This window comes from Parasteatoda tepidariorum, chromosome 8 (genome assembly GCF_043381705.1).
Source record: "Parasteatoda tepidariorum isolate YZ-2023 chromosome 8, CAS_Ptep_4.0, whole genome shotgun sequence".
In the NCBI taxonomy this organism is placed as follows: domain Eukaryota; kingdom Metazoa; phylum Arthropoda; class Arachnida; order Araneae; family Theridiidae; genus Parasteatoda; species Parasteatoda tepidariorum.
The window spans coordinates 4,686,247-4,706,767 of record NC_092211.1 but is presented as its reverse complement, the minus strand read 5'-3'; the positions used below and the strand labels follow the sequence as shown (position 1 = coordinate 4,706,767).

Sequence of the window (20,521 nt, the reverse complement as noted above, 5' to 3'; positions counted from 1 at the left end):
GATTCTTTCTTTTTTTTTTACTAAGTTTCGCAGATTCTAATTTTAAACATTTAAAAGTATTTAATTTTATGCAAACAAATTACAAAGTTGACACGTTGAATGCCGCTCTAATTTTACATGGCTTGTCCATATGGCCAAATGGTAAATAACTACAAACAATCTAAATATGCAAATATTAGACAGATTTTGCTAGTTTTTTTAAAAGGTTTAACATGACATATCTGAAAAAAATGGTGAATTATACAAGCCTGCGAATTGTTTATAAATAGTGGTGGATAAAAATCTACTAAATTGAATTTATTAAACCAAGAATCACAATTAATAAACTTGAAAATATTTATTCGCTGTCCGGAGGAAGTTGGCATCTCTGTGCATATAAATAAAATTATTTTTGTGTGTTCTATACTGCATTAATTTCTTCAAACCATTTTAGCAACGATAATAATATAAAAAAATAAAAAATTTAGTCGAATTATGTGATTCTAATACGCCGGTTTCCGGTGACCACTGTGGCGCTACGAACAAACTTAGTGCCGATCACCGGTGACCCCCATGGCATTCAACGTGTTAACTGACAGAAAGAATTTAGTGCCTAGAACTACATACAATAGCTGTCGAAATAATTGGGCATGCGGCCCTTCATTAGTCAATCTGCTGTGCATGTGGCCCTTCACTCAAAAAGGTTGTGCACCCTTAATATAATCAATACAAAAATATTGTCAAAGAATTTTGAGAACTTTCATTGGAGAAAATTTTTAAAGTTAAGATCTATTTTTCATAAAATTATTGAAAATAAGCTTATATTGCATAGAATCTGAATTTTTTAAAACAATTTATTACATTTCTTCAACACTTGTGTCTTCTTGAACAAGTCACTGTTCAAAAAAATTATAAATCTTTCGTTTTTCATCTATTAGCCGCATTTCGTCCTCTGCCCAATTTTGAGTAGTTACTTTAATCATGGCTTCTATAAGAAGAGTTTTAACATCATTAAATTTGAAAGTCTTATTTTCATATTTCCTTTTATCTGACTCCATAATATCAAAGCTCACAGTGATAAGGAGTGAGCCTTAAAACTGTATGCCCGTATTTTTCGGCAATATCTTCAACAGGGTGCGTAGCAAAATCTTTGAATCAAAAATAAGCACTTTTTAAAAACTTTTCAAGCACTTTACAAAAATTTTCAAGCACTCAAAAAGTTCAGATTGAATCAATGATATTATTGAAAAACAAAAACTTTTTATGAACAGTTTGAGCGTTAAAAACAAAACAAAAAGAAACGGGCGTAAATCGAAACAATCAGTACTTTCCCACATCACCGAGTGAATTCAACTTGACCCTGAACTCAGAACAAAACTACCCTTACCCCCTACGTCAAAANGCCTGAAAGATATTTTCTCCTCTTTGACCTTTCCAATTGAAAGGTAGCATTATCCATAACAATAACACTTTTTGGTCTTAATAACACTTTTTTAAACCAATTTTCAAAATGGTTACCGTCCATATCTTCGTGGTAATCCCCACTCCCCAACAAACGCATCTGCGGGCTCCTGGAACAAATTCTTTGCTCCCAATGTGATCAGCTAAACCTACAGTCAAATTTGATGACCAAGCTTCAAAGCTGGTCTTAATTGTTGTATCTAGCCATGTTTTACTAGGGAAATGGTCTTCATTAACCCACGTTTCATCCAGGTAATAAATTCAGGGTATCTGCTACATTTTAGATTTTACAAATTCATGACTTTTCATGACTAATTCCAAGAATTTTTCATGACTTAACGAAGTTTCTATTTTCTCCAACAAAAACAAAATACATTTAAAAAAGCATTATAATAGCATTCATTGAAATGATAGGTATAACCAAAACTGCTATACTCTGCATCTTCATATTTATTGATTTTAAATTTAGAAAAACAGAGTAAAGAAAGAGTTGAAGCAATAAAACAGCTGGAAAAAAAATACAAAAGTAAATAATTTGTTTTTCTTTTTTTTCCTGCAAAATGACATTCTAAAGATACTTTTGTTGTTCATCAGAAAGGAAAGAAATACTCCTGATTTTCTGCTTCAACTAAAATTTTAAATTGATAAAATAACAAAAATTCTGAAATCACAAAAGTTTAAAAGATAATTCGCTCTAGAAATGTTTTTTCTTTCATTTTTTGAAAGAATACCATAATTTTTAAAGAGTCGGATAAAAACATTTTATATTTTAATCAAATATGACTGTGAGTGGGGATTTTGTTACAAATTCAGAACACCATGAAATTGGGGGGAGGGGGTACATTCCATTTTAAAAATAAGATTTTTCGGAGACCTAAATATAAGACTTTTCATGATTTTTTTTAAAAAAAAAAGCTAAAATCATGACAAATTTTGTTCAATACTGAAATTCATGACTTTCCAGGTGCTAGGCACCCTATAAATTAGCACATTCCTCTCTTTGTACTCATTAATATGACGCAAATAATTTCTCTGACACAAAATTATATCATTCCTCTCTATAAGAGAAGATTGTCTTTTTCTCTTCTGGAAAGAAAATCCGAAGTATTTAAGAATCCAATATAAGAGTTGAACGGCCAATGTTCTTTTCAAATACCTAGTATGTTTGCGTCACTATTTATTTCTTTTAAAACCTTATCCAAAACCTGTACTTCATTTCTACGAAAAAAAGCATGGATTTTTCTGGAAATGCTGCACAATGTAAAATCTTTGTATTTTACAAGTCTTGTGCGTTTACATACAGCTCCATGTCACCCCCCCAGGTGTACTTAAAGGGCTGGATGTTTTTTTTTCATTTTTCAAACTATAAACGATTCTTTTTGAACATCCAGTAAGTGTAGCAACTTTGTGACATATTTGAGTGATACTTTCATGTGGATTTTCTTTTCTCAGTTGTGAATATACATATAAAATGTTTCTGCGAGCACCACTTTCTATAATTTTTCCCAGCTTTGAAGGCGTAAACATTTTTGTCGGTGATAGTTCTGTCTCTCACATTCTTAAAACGTTAAAATGAGAAAAATAAGTAGGGAATTGAATGCCTATTAAAATTAATAATTAAAAGAAGAAAGCAAGTTAAAGATAAGCTAAACTCACAAAAGAAAAAAAGGCTATCGATAAATAATACAAGCTAGCAATTAAAACCAGCTATAAAATTAATAGCTACAAAAATAAACTAACAAAAAATATGCTAAAATTTAGTAATTAGTAAAAAAAAAATCTAACAAGGAATCACAACAAAAAATTAACAATTAATGCAAAAAAAATTAATAACTATAAAAAAACAAGCCAACGATAAATAACTAGCATAAAACAATAAATTAACGTTTAATAACTAATGAAAAACAAAACAAAAGAACAATTAATAGTTGCGATGCTAGTGAAAGAAAGCAAAATAAGAACTGCATAAGAGATAGGGCACTTAAGCAAAGGAAAAACTTCTAATAGATGTTTCAAGATAAACTTTTCTTATTATGCAACATTTATTTATATTTGTAAGCACATTTACACTGTAATTAATTCCAAAATAGCGAAGAACTACTTTTCAAAGGCGTAGTATTACATTTTCTACTTTTCCCTGTAGTGAAAACTTAAGGTGAAATGAAGTATAGCAGTCATTCGTCTCAAATAACAACGCCCAATATAGGCCATTGCATTCGCAAATAAAATAGGACAAAAAAAAAATCCTTCAAATATTTGATAGCTCGGTTAAAGCCGAAACTCAGATAATCAGGGCTCTACAGTATATAACTTGTAATGGTCACAGCGAGGATGGTTGACTGTGTAAAACTAAGCATGTAGGTGGCGCTAGGGATCAAGACAAATTCAGGCCCACCAAATTGTTCGTGCCCCTTACAAAATATTTTGAAATAAAATTACTGAGTAGTAGTCTTAATTATAAAAAAAGAATCTATTGAATTGCATGATTCAAGAGAAACATTCTATGAAATTTTGAAAGCAGACGATTGAAGATTATTTTTCTAAGATTAAGTTCACGTGTCTATATATTGAAGCAAAATATAAAACAAAACTATGTGATTGTCAAAAAAAAAAAATAGTTTGGGGACCACAAACAATTGATATCAGTAATTTTTGCTAGAAGTCACTGATTCGACGAATTATTTTTATTGTAAGCTGTAATTATTTTTTATTTAGGTCTTAAACCAACACAAAGCTAGTCTTGGCGCCTCTCTCGGCTTTGACTTCGTTTATCTTCTAATTTGGCGAAAAGAAGAGCTCCAGTTGTTTTTTTGTTCTGATATAGTCGGACGTCTTCAAATGGCGTCAATCATCATTTCGTTAATAAATAGTTATCGTTTGTTCGTAATCATTCGTAATACAATCCGCATATCGACCCCTCAACAGCTAGCTCACCTTCCATTAGATTTAACGATAAGTTCAGCTACGATATTAAGGTTATAAAATACATTTCAACACATAAAAAATATCCAAAAGAGCCAATATTATATGGATCATATATAAGTATAGTATCACATTGCAATTACATAATAATAATGCTGACTTCCAAGCTTCAACTTTCGATACCATGTCATCATAAGCTCCGTTTGTGAAGTCATCCTTCAATTCTAGCTTTTTGTACACAAAGTCATAATATCTGATAGTGTTGCCAGCAGTCCAAATCACAAGAAAAAATATTATATTCAATGTGATATTTACAAATAACCAATTAGTCTGGAACTTCCTGATGTCATGTTATCAGGATCATTTATAAGTATAGTATCACATTGTAATTCCATAATAACAATGCATAATGCTGACTTCCAAGCTTCAACTTTTGATACCACGTCATCATAAGCTCCGCCTGTGAAGTCATCCTTCAATTCTAGCTTTCTATACACGAAGTCATAATATCTGATGAAACCATTGGCAATAGCCATTCCAATCTTTGCATTTATGCCTGAAAGAGTAAAACAGAGGTTATAATTATTGTTTTAGGTGCAGACTGTATGACTGCAAAACTATTAAATACAATTGTAAAAAACTAAACACCTCAAATGAATTTTAACACTAATGATCAGATTTTTATCTACAAAGGCTCAATTTGAGGGCCTAACCTAAAATATGTATGTTATCTAACTTGTGTAGACTATATTTTAAGTTTTGAAATAGGCACAAAAACGTACTGTTTCAGAATAAATATAACTATGATTCTGACAATTTGGAAAAAATATGCATAGTCAGGAGAGAGATTGAAGTTGAATATTTTTGACTTTTAATGTTAATTTTACCTTTTGTGTATCTCAAAAACTTTGAGCTACCAGAAAATGTTTAGTCTACAATTATAAAATTCATTTATCAAAAGATAAATCCATGCAAAAAATATCTAATTATGATTTATTAATAGCCAAAAGTATTTTGAACGTAAGTTACACATTTATATCACTTACAAAAATGTAATCTTAAATGGCAAAATACATTTAATCAACATAAGAACATTTTTAAAAATGAAAATGCGATAAACAATTAAAACTCAATAAATTAGCATGAATAGAAAAATTAATTATGAAAAAGATAAGTACTAATAAGATTGAGTGACTTTAAGCATTTGTCCAGATACTGAACATTGCGGCTTTTTTGAATGCTGAACGAATTCAATAATGCTATTCAATAACTAAGTAAACAAGAAAAATGCTTATTGTTACATTCCATGCTATAGATGGTTTAAAAAATCGGTATATGTATTTGTTTCGAAATATAAGTTTCAAAATTATTACGAACATGTATTAGAAATGAAGAAAATAAATTAGTCGAAGACAGAAAAAAAAATTATAATATCCAACTTCCTCATTTTTTTTGGGGTTCACTATATCTACAAAAAATAACAGTATACGTGGGTAGCAAGGCTCGGGAGCAAACATTCCGTGTTCACTATAGTGGGGTTTGACTGCATAACATATAAAAACAAACTATTAATAGCAATGCCCCGTGTGGTGACCGGCGAAACTATTGTCCCAACGTAGCCTACGTGTGTCGTAAAAGGCGACTAAAACAGGCACCCAATGCTCGAGGGTATAGAGGGGTACCCTGCCCGTCATCATTATATCAGGGGACTGGTCCTCCAGGTTGGGGGTCGGGCATGGGGCTAACAACCCCACCCTGTAAAAACCAGCCTGTTTCGAAATCCAAAGAAGTAAATGCCGGACTGCCTTCACGGAATTTGATCAGGAAACGATCAAAGGAACTGAGATTTGGATACTAAAATATACGCACTCTCTATCAGAGTAAAAATCTGCAACTGCTAATCGAGCAAATCGACTCATATAGATTGGACTTGTTGGCTATACAAGAAATGCGCTGGACTGGTAGTGGAGTCTTGGAAAAGAGAAGAGACACGCTTTTTTACAGTTGTCATAAAACAAAACATTTATATGGAACTGGCTTCATCTTAAATAAAAAACTCAGTTATTTGATTATTGATTTCCAAGCTATCTCTCCTAGACTCTGTCTATTGCGCTTAAAAAGAAATTTTGCCAACTATTCCATCATTAATGTATATGCACCGACTGAAGAAGGAGAAAGATAATTTTTATGATGATCACCTCTGGGGCCCCAGACATGATGTGAAGATCATCATGGGTGATTTCAACCCTAAAGTTGGTCATGAGGAAGAATTTAGACCAGCTTTGGGAAACTATAGTTTACACGATGTCTCAAATGTCAGGCTTATTAGTTTCGCTGCCTCTCATGATATGATAATGGAAGCACTTTTTTTCAACATAAGAATATTCCTAACGCAACTTGGAGATCCCCTTATGGATGATCATATACTAATTAGCTCGTACAAATCTTCTAGATGTAAAAACTCACAGAGGAGCAAACCTAGATTCTGATCACTATTTAGTGATTTGTAAGCTCAGGGAAAGGATCCCAATGGTGAGGAAGGAAAGAAGGGTCAATTCTATTGTGAAAAGTTGAACAAGGTTTGCTAGGAATTTCCAACTAAACTGAGCTTAATGCGAAAGAGGATTGTGATGAATTAAATAGGGAATGGCAACTAGTAAAAGATAATATACTTTCAACAGCGCATGAGCTGCTGGGCAGGAAAAAAAGATCAATAAGAACTGACTGGTTTGATGAAGAGTAAAGAATGGTCAGTGAAAGAAAAAATAAAGCCTATAAAAATATGATTAACAGAAAATTTACTAGAGGATCAATTGATGAATGCAGGAGTGCACGTAGAGAGGAAAAGAAAGCTTACAGGGAGAACCAATTCAGAGAAGTCAAATCTCTCAGGACCAACCATGAAAGCAGAGCTTTCTATCGGGCCATCAATGAGGGAAGAAGAGACTTTAAACCTAGGATCTCTCTTTGTAAAGATGAAAATGGAACTATTGTTAATGAGAGAAATAAAATTATGGACAGATGGGTTGAACACTTTGACCATTTACTTAACTCCAATGAGTCAAGTGAATTAAATTTTATGACAGTCAACAATATTAATGATACACTGGCTGACACTTCAACCCTGGAAGAAGTACAACACGCTATCAACAAGTTGAAATGTAATAAAGCGGCAGGACTAGATGATATCCCAGCTGAAATTTTAAAATATTGTGGGAACGCTATTGTAAACAACATCTGGAAAATTATTCTAGATAGATCAGAGAGATATTGCCTATTGATTGTTGGGAGAGAGAGATATTGCCTATTGAATGGAAGTTGAGTATTCTATGTCCAATACATAAAAAAGGGGATGTATTGGACTGTCACAATTATAGAGGAATAAGTCTGTTATGCGTTGCTTATAAGGTGTTCTCAAATATCCTATTTGAACGTCTGTCTTCCATTGTAGACAGCGTCATTGGTGATTATCAGTGTGGCTTCCGCAAAGGAAGGTCCACAGTTGACCAAATCTTCACCCTGTAACAAACTTTGGAGAATTTGGAATAGAGACCCATCATTTATTTGTGAATTTTAAGGCGGCATATGACAGTATTAATAGGACTGAGCTATTTAAGACCCTATCTGATTTTAATATTCCATCAAAATTAATCAGACTTGTGTAATGCTCACACTCACTGAAACCATTTCAACGGTACGAATTCAGGGGGAACTATCTATCTCTTTTTAAATTTATAATGGAGTTAGACAGGGAGATGCATTAGCATGTCATCCGTTTAACATAGCCTTAGAAAAAGTTATTAGAGATGTTGGCATAAATACTATATTTAATAAATCAGTGCAGATTTTGGCTTACGCCGATGATGTAGACATCATCGCAAGATCTACGACTGCACTGAGTGAAAATTTTTTGGCACTGGAAAAATCTGCTAGAATCATGAACTTAAGAGATGTGGAGGAAACAAAATATATGTATTGTGGTACAATGGAAACCATCTCTAAATTGTTTGAAATAGATTCTTTTAAATTTGAATCTGTAAAAAATTTTACTTACCTAGGATCACAAATAAACTATCAAAATGACATTAATCCTGAAATCAGAAAAGAATAATCATAGCCAATCGCTGCTTCTATGGTTCAAGATCATCACTTAAATCTCACTTAAAAAATGAAAGACGAAGATTTTACTTTATAAGGTATTAATCAAGTCAGTTTTGACTTATGCTGCAGACACGTGGACTTTAACAAAAAGGGAAGAAAAGTTATTAGCAACTTTTGAAAGAATGTTCCTACGAACCATATTTGGTGCTATCCTCAATAACAACAACTGTAGAAAAATATATAATTTTGAAATATATAAGATCTTTACTGGGGATGATATCATTAAATCTATAAAACTAAGTAGAATGAGATGGGCCGGGCATGTAGTGAGAATGAGCCCAGAACGAACAGCATTAATAGTCTTTAATGCAACTCCCTCCAATAAAAGGCCAAGAGGAAGGCCTAAAAAGAGATGGAAAGACTGTGTGGATGAGGATTTTGCCATCCTAAATGTAAAGAGCTGGAAATCAATTGCTAGGAGAAGGGCAGAACGGGAAAAGCTTCCGAGGAAGGTTCAGGCTCACAAAGGGCTATCGTGCCAGTGCTGATGATGATTAATAGCAATCCATAATTAATTCAATTTATCTATATGTATCAAATTAAATAAAATAGAATAAATAACTAAAAAATAATGCTTTTTATCAACAGATAAGCAGAAATAAAGAAATTATCCCAAAATATGAAACAAAGCTAAAAGGTAATAAAAAATAAAGGTAGAACTTAATAAAATAAAAGAATTTTTCAACAACTAAGTCAACCTAAAAAAAATAATTTATAAATATATAAATAATTAATAAATATATAAAAATAACTGAATCATATNTGTGGAGAAAACAAAATATATGTATTGTGGTACAATGGAAACCATCCCTAAATTGTTTGAAATAGATTCTTTTAAATTTGAATCTGTAAAAAATTTTACTTACCTAGGATCAGAAATAAACTATCAAAATGACATTAATCCTGAAATCAGAAAAAGAATAATCGCTGTTTCTATGGTTCAAGATCATTATTGAAATCTCACTTAAAAAATGAAAGACGAAGATTTTACTTTATAAGGTATTAATCAAGTCAGTTTTGACTTATGCTTCAGACACATGGACTTTAACAAAAAGGGAAGAAAAGTTATTAGCAACCTTCGAAAGAATGTTCCTACGAACCATATTTGGTGCTATCCTCGATAACAACAACTGTAGAAAAATATATAATTTTGAAATATATAAAATCTTTACTGGGGATGATATCATTAAATCTATAAAACTAAGTAGAATGAGATGGGCCGGGCATGTAGTGAGAATGAGCCCAGAACGAACAACATTAATAGTCTTTAATGCAACTCCCTCCAATAAAAGGCCAAGAGGAAGGCCTAAAAAGAGATGGAAAGACTGTGTGGATGAGGATTTTGCCATCCTAAATGTAAAGAGCTGGAAATCAATTGCTAGGAGAAGGGCAGAACGGGAAAAGCTTCCGAGGAAGGTTCAGGCTCACAAAGGGCTATCGTGCCAGTGCTGATGATGATTAATAGCAATCCATAATTAATTCAATTTATCTATATGTATCAAATTAAATAAAATAGAATAAATAACTAAAAAATAATGCTTTTTATCAACAGATAAGCAGAAATAAAGAAATTATCCCAAAATATGAAACAAAGCTAAAAGGTAATAAAAAATAAAGGTAGAACTTAATAAAATAAAAGAATTTTTCAACAACTAAGTCAACCTAAAAAAAATAATTTATAAATATATAAATAATTAATAAATATATAAAAATAACTGAATCATATTTAAATCACAAGAGGAAAGTTTAAAAAAAAAGAATAATAAAAAGATGGATAAATAGATAGAAAATATATTAAATACAATCGTAAAACACAAATTTAAAAAAAAAAATAGAATTGAAATTAAAATTTTTTTTATTGAAGTAAAGCCAAAGAAAAGTCAAATCTTGCAATTTAATAGAGTATCAAATTCCCTGACGAATCCTGGTTTCGGTGTAAAATTAAGTTTTTCCCTGACTTTTTTCCGAATCTCGCTTTCCCTGAGAATTTGCGATTTCCCCAATGCGTATGGAACCTTCGCCCATTAGAAACGCTCTTTAAAAAATACTGTGTCATAATAAAAATGCCGATAAAAAGAAAAGTTAATAAAAATAAAAAAGAGCAAAAGAGAAACAGAAATAAAAAATTGTTCCCACTTCTGAAATGTTACTTTAACGTTTAAAATCACTCTTCTAGGCTACCGGTAATTTTTTTCTTACCGTACAGGAAAAAGTGACAATAAACAAGAAAAGAATTAGAAACGCTCTGTTTTAATGCTGCGCTATAAACAGAGAAAATGAAACAAACTAAAATTGTGAATTCTTGAAGAAGAAAAAAGTGTAAAAATTACAAGAATATAATTTTTAAAAAAATCATATGTACATAACTTATGGTTCAGTTTAAAGTAATCTAGTTCCAGTTTTTTCAAGTTTCGCTTTTCCATATGTCTCTCAAAACATTAGAAGGTTTTAAAACTTAACAAATATCAGGATGTGTAGCCAAATCTCTCAACAAGCACCTTTTAAGTACTTTTTACGCACTAAAAATACACTTTTAAGCACTATATACATTAACAAAATACAAAATAATTTTCATGATCATAATAAAATAAATAGTTTCTGACAAAGAACACTATTCTTGATTATATTAGCCACCATAAATTGATGGAGAGATTTTTCGGTTCGTTATCAGAGGATGGAAAATGAAGCCTGGAATCTCTTGCAAAATGCAGCAGAGTTGTACATGAGAAGGCAATAATCTCACCGAACCCAGCTAAGTAGACGCACACGCTGACTAGCAAGAATTTCATCAAACACGTAAAATGATTGACACTTTCATGCGCTATGGACCAACGGTACACCAAAATAGATAGTGGTTGAATGAATTGGGAAACGTTGAATAGAACAATGTGAAAAATATGTGGCGAAAATCGACATGGTAAAGAAAAAAATCTAATTTTCAAAAAGGGAAAATTAAGCACTTTTTAAAAACACTCGATAAAAAAAGCACATTTAAGGGCTTTAAGAAAAAAGAAAATCGAAAATAAGCACCTTTAAACATTTTTTAAAAACACTACGCACCGTGAATATGTGTAAAAACTATTTCTAATAATGTGCTGTAAAAAATACAGTTTTAAATGATTCTCTATTGAATCTTTTAAAATGATTATTTAATCTATTCAAATTTTCCTTAAAAAAAGAAAAATATTTTTCCATAAAAATATTCGACAAAAGGGTCGATTAGTGACCGAATATTTCCTAATATATATTCATTATTTGTTGTAAAAAGGATTTTGTTTTGTATTTTCATTGATTTTATTTGGTATTAAAAATTATTGAAGCTGATTAGAGGAAATCTTATAGTTTAAAAGGAAATCTTTAACAGCATTTATTTTCAAAGAAAAAAAAATGAACTAAACTTAAATCAGAAAATAATAAAATCAATAGTGTTTTCCTGTTATAAACTTAACTGGGATAATCATTATTATTTTTAAACTCACAAATGTCTTTTCAAACATATACGTTAAAATTAGAAAATTTTATAAAGTAGTGTTTTGTTTCTGAAAGGGTATATATTTAAGTAATAATATGTGGTAGTCAGAAGTTTTATGGAAAAGATTATCAAAAAATTTGATGTAGTTATGTATAGGCAGAAGTATATATTTTTCTTCAAATAAATTAATAATTTACATGACTCAAAGAGAATTATTCAGTTTGTAGCTAAGTCATGATTCAAGGGATACTATGTAATTCTCATAACAAAAAATACTCAGGGTTCATCTAGCAACTGTGTTAAGTGACTTATTAACTGAAAGACACATTTGAAACTGCCTTAGAACAAACAAAACAACTTCCTTTACCAATTTTTTTGGAGAAAAAAAAATTAACATATTTTTTTATGTCATTAATAAATACAAGGAACTAAAACAAAACATAATACACAAGTTCTAAGTTGAAATTTTATATTTTTTATAAGTGTAAAAAACATTTAATTTATCATCAGTTTACTATCCAGAGTTATCTCGGGCAAATTAAAAAAGCTAAATATTAGTCTTTGTACGATAGTTCTTAAAAGAAGAAACAACACATAGTGATACTTTTCAAATATCAGTGAAGTGATACGCCCTTTTTGTTTATTCTTTTTTTTTTTTCTATGTAAATTCAGTAATCATTGTATCGGCAATCGCACAAAGTGTAAATTCCCACAATCTAACAGCAAAACTCCCAAACAAAATTTGGCAAATTTGCAAACACAGCAGAGTAAATACGTGATAAAACAAAACAAACTGACACATTCTGCTACGCCCGAGTTTTCTGGGGATAATAAATATTTGCAATATACACATACCCGAGTTAACTCGGGATGATCAGGTAAGCGTTTTACGGTAGAAAAAAAAAAAGAAAAACTCTCACCATTTCCTACAGAAAATCTCCTCACCAAATTGCAACACCACTCCTCTGTTTTTCCAGAGCCTGGAAGTAGCTTGTTCGACTTGACGACCAGGCTCAGCCTCGACACTAAATGCATAAATTGATGTTCCAGGCACCTTAAGTAGGAGAGATTAGGGTGGCAAAGAACAACTGTGTAAAGTTTGACCTATAAACACAAGATGTTGACATGTAAAAACTCATTAAAAAAGATCTTTAATACAAGCCCCAATTTCTATTCAATGCCCATTATAATGTTCCAACCTGAATCATTTCAATAACAGGGTTACCATTCCACAGGGAAAAGCTGGAAAATACAGAGAATTTAAAATTCACTTAATAAAGAGAACTTTGAATTCTTTTAAAATAGAGTGACCACTCAAAGCGTAATCTTCGGGATATTAAAGGATAATATTTCAGCTATACCAAACTATGTTATTTACTATAGCATTATTTGTTTTAAGTAAGTTAAGCTCCCCATGGCAGAATTATGGTGACATTGTCGCAGAACGTTACAGAGTTTTTGCAAAAAGATTTTTCATTTGAGAAGGGAAAAGTGGTTTTCCTTTCTCCATAAGTTTACAAAAAATGTTTTTTTTCCTGCAGAGTTTTTTTTCCTTCAAAGATGTCTTTCTTGCTCATCAGAGAGGAAAGAAATAACAATGATTTTTTCTATTCTCATTTGAGATTTTATAAAAAATCGGTAATAAGGGCTTTAGCTAGAATTTCAAATTAATAATACAAAATAAAAATTGAGAAATCAAAAGTTTAAAAGAAACTTTGCTCCAGAAATGATGTTTTTTCTTTCTTTAAAGAACAACCTATTTTACATACATTTATTTGACAATCTTTAGAACTCTTTATTTTGGGAATCATTGTATGGATTGCAAGATTTTTAATTTATCTACGAATTTTAATTTATTATCCTTTCATTTATTTGAGAGTTTTAAATTGTGTTATGATTTACAAAATTCAAAAAAGGAAATAATGAGTGCGTTTTTCCTCTCACGTATTGAGAAAATATGGCCTATAATATTAGAATTATAAANATTTTGGGAATTATTGTATGGATTGCAAGATTTTTAATTTATCTAAGAATTTTAATTTATTATCGTTTCATTTATTTGAGAGTTTTAAATTGTGTTATGATTTACAAAATTCAAAAAAGGAAATAATGAGTGCGTTTTTCCTCCCACGTATTGAGAAAATATGGCCTATAATATTAGAATATATTAAAATAATTAGAATAGAATAATTAGAAAATATTACTTTTATACTAAATTTTTTTTATACATTTTTATTCTATACTTTCTTTTGTTAACATAACGTTTCTGTTAATTTAAATGAGTAATTGTTATAATTTAAAGAAAAATATTACCGCTAAGGAAGTTTGTGGCAGAAAATGCAAGAAAAATTTCTGCCACAGGGGTTAAGCAGTTTCTTTTTTTCCCAGCAATTAAAACTAATAAATATAGTTAGCTCAATATATAGCTCACACAATAGAACAGTGATTGTTGTGTTTATTCGTACTATATTGTGTGTACAGGGAAAACACAGATTAGCACTGAATGAAGTGATCATTAGTAAGAAAATTTCTTTTAAAAACAATGTGAATACTTCCATTGAGAAGAAGTCAGACGGAAAATACCACTGTTTCTTTGAAATGTATTAACATTATCAGGGGTCTGTCTGTGTTTTTTACTTTATATTTTTACACAAATTATAAAATAGCTAAAAAGAATTTTTTAAAGCAAAATGCCATAAAAAAAAAGGTCATGAATTTTTTTTCTTCTCGGACCTGATAAAGCAGAGAAAGAAAAACCTCTACTGGAGTGTGAGTGGAGGGGGAATTTCGACCATCTTTTTTTTATCAGGGTGCATAGCCAAATCTTTCAACAAAAAATATTTTTAAGCACTATATACATTAACAAAATGCAAAATAATTTTCAAAGACTTTACATGCTCATAATAAAATAACTAGTTTCTGACAAAGAACTCCTTCTTTGATTATATTATAGCCGCCATAAAATGATCGCGAGATTTTTCAGTTTGATATCAGAGGGTGGGAAATGAAGTCTGAAATTGAGAATATCTTGCAAAATGCAGCAGAGTTGCACATGACAGTGTAAGAATCTCATCGAACCCAGCTCAGTATGTGCACATACGGACTCGCAAGTGCTTAATCAAACACGTAAAATGATTGGCGTTTTTATATGCTATGGAGCGACGGCATGCTGAAATACAATAAGGCTGAATGAATTGTGAATAACGTTGAATAGAACAATATGAAAAGCATGCTTTTGCACACTACGTGGCGAAAATATACATAGTAAAGAAATGAAATCTCATTTTCGAAAAGGGAAAATGAAGCACTTTTTAAAAACACCCATTAAAAAAAGCACCTTTAAGGGCTTTTATAATATGAAAATAAAAAATAAGCACCTTTAAACACTTTTTAAAAACGCTACGCACCATGATTAATCAGTCTTAGAAATAAATCACTTGAATTAAAATCACTTCCATGCTTCATGATCACATTTAATTAATTTTTTTAATAAAACTTAATTATTTTTAACTAATTGATTTAACATTTGAATAAAAACACTAAGTACAGCATTCAAAATTATATATTTAAAAAAGTTACTGACCAGAAGTGTTACGTTGTACTGGTCCATAAACAATACGAGTGGTCCACTAGTAATTTAGCGTTAAGTATATTTGTACATCTCTTAAACCCAAAATGAAACAAAAAGTACAGCATATTATTACTGATAAGGTTGATTGAAGGCCGATATGGTCCCATCAAAGCATTGAATATTATTTCATGCTTTTTACAGTGGACCAGCAATGATTTCGAATGCTGTCTTATGTAAAAAAATAAGCTAGAAATTAACATTATGCATGCAGATAAAATGATAAAGAACTCATTTCTTGATTATATTAGTCATTATAAAATGATCCAGAGATTTTTCGGTTCGATTTCAGAAGGTGGAAAATGAAGCCAGAAACTGAGAATATCTTGCAAAATGCAGCAGAGTTGAACATGAGAATGCAATAATCTCACTGAACCCAGCTCATAATATGTGGGTCATGATGAAGAAAAAAATCTCACTTTCGAAAGGGGAAAATTAAGCAATTTTTTTAAAACACCCAATGATAAGAGCGCCTTTAAGAACTTGTAAAAAACGAAAATCGAAAATAAGCACCTCTAAGCACTTTTTAAAAACGCTACGCACCATGTATTATACACAATATATTTTGAGGAAACACAATTACTGCACTCTTGTGTGAGCTGTACAAGGCTAACTATGCTAGTTTTAATTGCTCGATAAACTCAGAGAAAAAAGGAACAGCTGAACATACTTAAATAATGCTTTAGTAAATGAAATAGTTTAGTATAGTTGGAATATCATCCTTAAATATCCCACAGATTAGGCATTGAGTAGTCACCTTTTTAAAAAGACAAAATAAAGAAACTAAATTCTCTGCATTTCCCAGGTTTTCCCTGTGGAGTGGCAACACTGATTATGCTTTGAAGAAAGAGGCACAGGTAATGAAAAATGAATATTATTGAAAAGCAAAAGAGGTTTTGTCAAAATGATTTATTAAGAATAAATATTTATGTGTTCACAAGATTGGCGGCCTTACTATGTAAAGTCAGTTCACTTGAAGAGAATAAACATAAATTTTCATGGTACACTGGGCAGTTCTTTATCTAAACTTTCATGTTTCAAGGTTTTCATTGCGTTCTGGTAATCCTATCCTAGTTGATTGTGAACAATAACAAAGTAACATATTTAACAGTTTCAGAAAAACAATGAACATTACATGTAACATAACTTGGCTTCTTATTACACATGAGATAACTTTTATTCACTTTGTATTCAATCAAGAACATTTGGAATCAGTACTGGATAACAAAATATTTTATGTAGAAATCTTAAATACATATACTTTCTTCACCACTAGAATTCTGGCTTAATAGGACCCATTTTTTTGTGACTTTGTATCTGATAATCTAATAGCAATCGGTATTGTTCGTACTGATTTCTCGGGACCCATAAACCCTGGAAAATAAAAATAGTATCCCGAAAATTTTGAAGCTGGGAAATTATTTTGATGCGAATAAAAAATTAACAGAGCTACTTAATAAGGTCAGGAGAGCGCTCCAAAGTTTTGACCCCTTAATGTTAATAATATTTTTTTGCATATTTTGCTCTGCCTCGAGAATTGCTGTTTAATAAGAGAAAAAAAATTTGAACTGTAAGGTTTAAATTTTCATATTTAAGGTTTGGTTTTTTATAGTTATTCTTTGACATTATTTTAAAAAATCTAATTTTACAATTCAAAATACAAAATGTCTGCGAAGACAGTCGAAGAGTATTTGAGAAATTGAGTTTTAAAAAAAGTCGTATTTTTCAAATTCGGCATGTTTCTCATATTGCAGCTATCCTTTATATTGCGAGGGCTGGAAATCTGAATCCGCTGATAAAAAGGTATGTTTATTCAGAGAAAGTACATTTTTGTTTGATTTCTTAACTTAAAATATTGTCCCTAGAAACCATTAAGATTTAATCCTAGAACTTATAAGATCCAATCATTAGATCAAAAGTTATTCAAAGCAGTCATTTTTTTTTTTGCACTGAACATAAATGATATTTTTAATTACACACATTTAAGACTCAGATCAGTTTAAAGTTTAGGATTTTAACTTATCAACATAAAAACTCATTTACTTGATTCAGATTCATTTAGTTCTTGAATAGCGCCGTCAAGCTAAATTTTTTGCTTTAAAATATATTATTTGTTGTTTTAGATATGTGTATTATTTTAACTGAAAGAAAATTATAAGTTAAAGTTCATTACGTTTTGGTGAAAAAACCTTTACAATTAAAATTTATTGGCTTATAATTAATAATTGCAAATAAGTGCAGAGTTTGATTTTGACTGGGTAGCGGATTTGATTTATTATAAAACAAAGGTGCCATTGAGATTATAGCATTCTTTTTCCTTCTTTTTAATGTTAGCATGTGTTGTACTAAACATTTTAGAAACAAATTCAACACAATACCGTAAGATCATGCAAGGAACTAAAAATAAAATCCACTCTCACTTTAGCAATATGAGTTCAATATACTCACAATTAATTTTTGATTGTGCAATTTTAAATCTCGAAATACTTGAAAATCTATTTTTTTAAAAAGGTTGACCGGCTGAAAGCCGGCTAGCATTTTATGAAATTTAAAAACAAGTATTTTAAAATATCAAAATAAATCTCATACTCAATTTAAGAAATGTTTTTCTCATTATTGCCTATTTGAGACTAAATGAACTGGAATTTTTTTTTTCTAATGCAGTTGTGGAAATTAAACTTTTTCTATTAAAATAATTCCTTTTTTATTTAAGATTTGAGGTCTTTAGTATCAGTTTACAAAAGCATACAATTATACTTTTATTTGCGTTTTAATAACATTTTGTATATACATTTGATTTGTATTTAATAATAGAAAATAATCTAAATAATAATGCTGTAGAAGACATCAGTCAGTAGCGCATGAACTGGCCAATCATTTTACATGCTTGATGAAATACTTGCATGTGCGTATACAGAGCTGGATTTGATAGTAAAAACATTTCTAGAATGAAATTTATCAATTATGGATGATTTCTTTCATTTTTATATTTCCAATTTTCGTTATTATTTGTACACATATTATGTTTCTAAAACATAGTTGTGGGAGCTTTATTTCATAATTTGTTGATTTGCACTTGCAAGCAGCCACATTACAAAATGTGTGTAAGTTAAAATATATGGGAACTAAATTTAAAAGAATAAAATAAGGTAAATAAGGAGCTCCATTTCTTGCTACAAGATATATATATATATTATTCGTCTTATTTAAAGTATACTATTTAAAAATCAATATATATTGGTATAACAATTCAATTGTTATGTGTGTACTAAAACTGTACTCAATAAACGCTGTATGTCAGAAACATCACTTTGAATAAAACAGAAACATTATAATAGATTACAAACACAAAAATTTAGTAAAAAAGCATTAATAATGCAGTAGTATTATGTAGTTTCTTACTTGAGCAACATTAAAATAATAAATCTTTTGACCTCAGAAACAAAAAAGTACGCTTATCCCAATCACAAAAAGTACTTGAGATTCTTATTTATGGCATAACATAAAATGCAATTGGGTAACGAAGATGATTGTTAAAATGATTGAAGATTAATAATCACAACACAAATGAATGAATGGTTGGATATTAAAAGAAGTATAATTACAGATTCAGAAGCAACACGGACTAGGAGAAACTTGTCATCAGCTGAGGTAAAGTCTTGAGTAGGCTTCCACAGTCTAAGTTCAAGACTGGAAAGTATATTTTTCTATGGAGAAGGAAAAAAAAAACATTTAGTATTATTTAAACGAATCCACAAAGTTTGAGTCATGTTCAATTTTTATAAATTATATATAAGATTAATTGAAAGATCTCTTGAAATATGTTCAAATACTGATATTAAACAGGGCTGTATTTATCATTAAGCATAATAAACATGTGCGAAGGACACCAGAAGTTAAAGGGGGCACCACGAAACACCAATATAATAAGTTTTTTTTAAAAAAAAGATTGTAGTTTAATTGCTATGTAGTGTTGAATTTCTATTGCTTTAATATATATTTCAATTCAACAGAAAAGAAAAAAAAAGAAAGTTGTGTATTGCTGGTATTTCATCAAAAAATAAGCGTTTTTTTTAATTTTTTTATTATTATTATTTTATTTAATGGACCACCCAAATTGTGGACATCAGTGATTATAGCTGAAATACTTGAGCAGGGAAGAAGCTTTTCGTAAACAAGTGTAACGAAATGATTTATTAGTCTTAAGGTGCCTTTTTCATCTTTGTAACATCTTGGAGACCCCTAATTTCAGGGATGAGATTAGCCAAAACGCAAAAAGGCTGAATTTCCATGATAGTACATTTTACGCAAGCGCAACCCTTTTATAATAAATTCCAGACNGAATATATAAGATTAATTGAAAGATCTCTTGAAATATGTTCAAATACTGATATTAAACAGGGCTGTATTAATCATTAAGCATAATAAACATGTGCGAAGGACACCAGAAGTTAAAGGGGGCACCATGAAACACCAATATAATAAGTTTTTTTTAAAAAAATATTGTAGTTTAATTGCTATGTAGTGTTGAATTGCTATTGCTTTAATATATATTTCAATTCAACAGAAAAGAAAAAAAAAAGAAAGTTGTGTATTGCTGGTATTTCCTCAAAAAATGAGCGTTTTTTATTTTATTATTATTATTTTTTTAATGGACCACCCAAATTGTGGACGTCAGTGATTATAGCTGAAATACTTGAGCAGGGAAGAAGCTTTTCGTAAACAAGTGTAACGAAATGATTTATTAGTCTTAAGGTGTCTTTTTCATCTTTGTAACATCTTGGAGACCCCTAATAAATTTCCATTTATTCTGTGATTCTATTTTTCTATATAATGTAGAAGATAAGATTTAAATTTTTAAAATTTCCAATCTTGGTGGTGACTTCCATAACAGAAAA

At 30.3% G+C, this 20,521-nt stretch overlaps 1 protein-coding gene across 4 annotated transcripts in view; it reads right to left on the bottom strand.

Annotated features, from left to right (window-relative positions):
* LOC107451257 (chaperonin-containing T-complex member BBS12) overlaps positions 1 to 20,521 on the bottom strand; it is a 66,333-nt gene that overhangs the window by 7,657 nt on the left and 38,155 nt on the right. For 2 of the 4 annotated variants that reach the window (XM_043050724.2, XM_043050725.2), the window contains exons 9-11: positions 19,229 to 19,330; positions 12,916 to 13,099; positions 4,110 to 4,918 (exon numbers count right to left, since the gene is read on the bottom strand). In XM_043050724.2, coding sequence (XP_042906658.1) covers positions 4,674 to 4,918; positions 12,916 to 13,099; positions 19,229 to 19,330 — 531 coding nt within the window. In that variant the 3' untranslated portion in view covers positions 4,110 to 4,673. Of the gene's footprint in view, positions 1 to 4,109; positions 4,919 to 9,389; positions 9,427 to 12,915; positions 13,100 to 19,228; positions 19,331 to 20,521 lie in introns of those variants that run through there. The other 2 variants (XM_043050726.2, XR_011637580.1) reach the window with 2 other exon arrangements.